The sequence below is a fragment of the Tarenaya hassleriana genome, unplaced genomic scaffold (assembly GCF_000463585.1).
Source record: "Tarenaya hassleriana unplaced genomic scaffold, ASM46358v1 Cleome7, whole genome shotgun sequence".
Lineage (NCBI taxonomy): Eukaryota > Viridiplantae > Streptophyta > Magnoliopsida > Brassicales > Cleomaceae > Tarenaya > Tarenaya hassleriana.
This window is the reverse complement of record NW_010969548.1, coordinates 2,721,909-2,725,042: the sequence shown is the minus strand read 5'-3', so window position 1 is coordinate 2,725,042 and position 3,134 is coordinate 2,721,909. Positions and strand designations below refer to the sequence as shown.

Here is a 3,134-nt window from a genome sequence, read left to right as displayed (position 1 = left end):
TCCTGCTGATGAACAAAACCCAATATTATTCTCCCTATCACATGCATTTGAAGAGATCAAGACTAATAATTGCAATGTGGCGTGATTGGTCAAAGGGAACGACTTTCACATATATGTAGCGTTATGACGCAAAATCAGGGTTACTTACAGTGTCCTGACAGTGCTCTTGTGACCTGTTCGCTGTATCCTCTGGCCCAGAGTATGCCTTTAACACGAACAACACAATCTGAATGAGGGCTAAGAAACTACGTATAATCTCGTAAGATTGACGATCAACCTTAAACATAAACTCACCTTCCTTTTCTTATGAACTTTCTTTTTCTTCGACGATCTCGATGTACTATCCAGCAGATCTTCACCTCCTTCGTCAAAATGTCTAGATGTCATTAACCTGCTTGGTTCCGGAGGAAACTTGGCAGAATTGTTCACTCTGACACAGTGAGTCAAGGTTTCTTCCAACACCTTAAAAGCAGTCTTATATGCTTCATCTGACAAAGACGCCACTTCCCCTAGCTTGACAAAACGTCTACAAAGATCATCAAAACGTGCCATCCGGCTGTGTATACTGTCACATTTTCCGTTTCTGTTATCACTGGTGTTACCATTCTTTGACCAACGCTTCAATATATACTGGGACGGGATGCTTGAAACATCCGAGGTTTGAAGAACAAGGATTGCATGTTTGCAGAGGAAGCCCCAGAGCTCGAACAAATGACAAGAGCAATGCACATCCAACAGCTCCTTGTTCCAAACCACATAGAAATTTTCACGTTCTTCGAAATCTTCGACATGGAATATCACATTTGTCCCATCTTTTCTTTCTACGTGCAGCTGACAAGAAACAACTCCAAGTACCTCAGCTTGGAACTTCTTGAAAGCAGAGTCTGTGTAGGTCAAAGAAAGTTGTTTCTCAAAAGGTGAAAGTGATCTCAATGTAGGCTGTCTGCTTTGAGATTCAAGATCAAACCTTTCTTCCACATCACATGTGTCTCGCAGAAAATTCGTATACTGTATAAAGAAGTCCTTGAACGTAGCTTCTGAATCCATATGTTTATCAAAGCGAGAGGCAATACTCCCGGACTTTTCATGACCAGACATTCCGGCTAAACAAATACCCTGAAAATAGTGTGGTGCCCACTTTTTTCGATCATTAAACAACGAAAGAACCCATTCGTTGCGATTGAGTTCAAATTTACCAACCATTTCTGACCACCTCCTTTCAAATTGCTCATCTGTCCAAGAGCCATGAATACATTCTCGAAAACTTTTCATGAAATCGTCATATTGATCCACAAAAGAAATCAACTTCTCAGGAAGCTCACCCAGCAAATTCCATAAACAGAAACAGTGACGAGCAGTGGGCAAGATTTCCATAATGACTTCGCTTAGAAGCTTGTCCTGATATGTTATAATCACTTTAGGAGCCTGACCACCTATTGCTTTGAGCCATGTCCGAAATAACCAGGAAAATGTAGATGCACTCTCTTCTCCAATTAAAGCACACCCAAGCAAAACGTACTGACAGTGATGACTGACTCCAACAAAAGGAGCAAATGGAACTTTGTATCCGTTCCTAACATAAAATGTATCGAATAGGACAACATCTGAAAAGCTGTCGTAGCAGTGCTTGGCCTTTGAATCGAGCCAAAAGACATTTCTTACATGTTTCTCACCATCCAAATCTATTGCATAGAAGAAACCTGGCTGCTGTTCCTGCATAGCCATGAAATGATCAAGCATTAAATTTATGTCTTCCACTTCTAGAGCCAATTGAAGGCCTTTCTTTTGATGTACTACATCACCAGCCTGCTTCTTTTTTCCTCCGACACCAATATAAAAATCATCTGGACAAATCTCATGGTTATGTTCTTTCACGAAATTACAGATAACCCATTTCTCATCTTCCTTCCTCTTCATATGCATCCCTGCCTTGCAACCCGTTTTTGGGCATGACCTTGGGTTTACACCTGTGCCAGGCTGACGCTTAGCTCCGAATCTTGAACATGCTATTTTCACATCAATAAACTTTCCAGATTTTTTTGAGCGCCGACTGGCTTTTATCGTGATCCCAAATCCAACAGATCGAGCGTATTCCCTGTAGAAATAGTAAGCAGCCTCTTTCGAGTCAAACTCCAAACCATTTCTAGGTTCGTTAATGGCACCACCATTGACATCATCGACAGTTGCAAACTGCTCTAGACTGCCACCAATGCTGCCACTTGTGCTCGGCTCACAAATTTCAATCGCATTACCACTTCTCGTTGGAAGATCCATTTCAACATCACGAACATCCATTCCATCCAAACTATCACCGCCATCGGCATTCACATTTGATCCACTGTCCAAGGTCCGATCATACGAAGGAATTTCAAGATCTATCTCCATAGCATATAACAGAATTTATCTCAACAAGGACATGATTTCCTGGTAAAACCGAGGATTGCAAATGACAAATGAGTAAATGGCACCAAACTCCAGAAGACAATGTCCCATAAAAAAACAGTGAAGTAGATAATCTTGTGCGGACACCGCACTACACATCTAAAAGAACAAACTAGCTCCAACTGTCTTAACCTAAGATGATCGACTAGCCCAACTTCGAAATTCCAATGTGGCTTTCAAGAACTAAACTACGCAGAAATTTTTAGAAGACATCGCCTTGGGTTTATTTTGGAAGACATCGTCTTCTAAAAGAAATCTCAGGTTTGTTAAATCCTGAATCCAGCATTGTTCAACAACGAAATGATACCAGAAATGATGACTCCAAACCAGAGATGGAAAATAAACCAGCTAAAAATGATAATATTCCATGGTCGAATCCGAATTTACTTCAAATTCCCTCGTCAATTCGCAAAAAAAAAACGATGAAATTCAAGGGTTTCGAACCTGTCGAGCTCGTATTCTTCTTCGTCTTCGTCGTCTCTGTCTCCTTACAGTTCCTCAGTTTAAGAGTATCGCACAGGGATGCAAAAAGAAAGCGATCAAATTTTCCGAGAAAATCGGTTCCAAAAGTCTTCAAACAAGAACCGCTTGTTGAGAACGAGACTGGGTGTTTTGAATTCTCAAAACTTTCTTGGATTTTCCCGGCAGCCAAGCAGAAGAGACTTTGAACGGTAGCTGCCGAAAATAAAGGC

General features: G+C 41.1%; 1 protein-coding gene across 7 annotated transcripts in view; it reads right to left on the bottom strand.

Annotated features, from left to right (window-relative positions):
* LOC104800973 (protein FAR1-RELATED SEQUENCE 2) overlaps positions 1 to 3,134 on the bottom strand; it is a 4,804-nt gene extending 1,670 nt beyond the window's left edge. For 6 of the 7 annotated variants that reach the window (XR_769836.2, XR_769837.2, XM_010524009.1 and 3 more), the window contains exons 1-3: positions 2,887 to 3,134; positions 295 to 2,424; positions 149 to 205 (exon numbers count right to left, since the gene is read on the bottom strand). Coding sequence is in view for 4 of the 7 variants with exons in the window: in XM_010524009.1 (XP_010522311.1) it covers positions 149 to 205; positions 295 to 2,385 (2,148 nt within the window). In the remaining 3 variants the exon portion in view is untranslated. The remainder of the gene's footprint in view (positions 1 to 148; positions 206 to 294; positions 2,425 to 2,886) is intronic. The other variant, XR_769838.1, reaches the window with a different exon arrangement.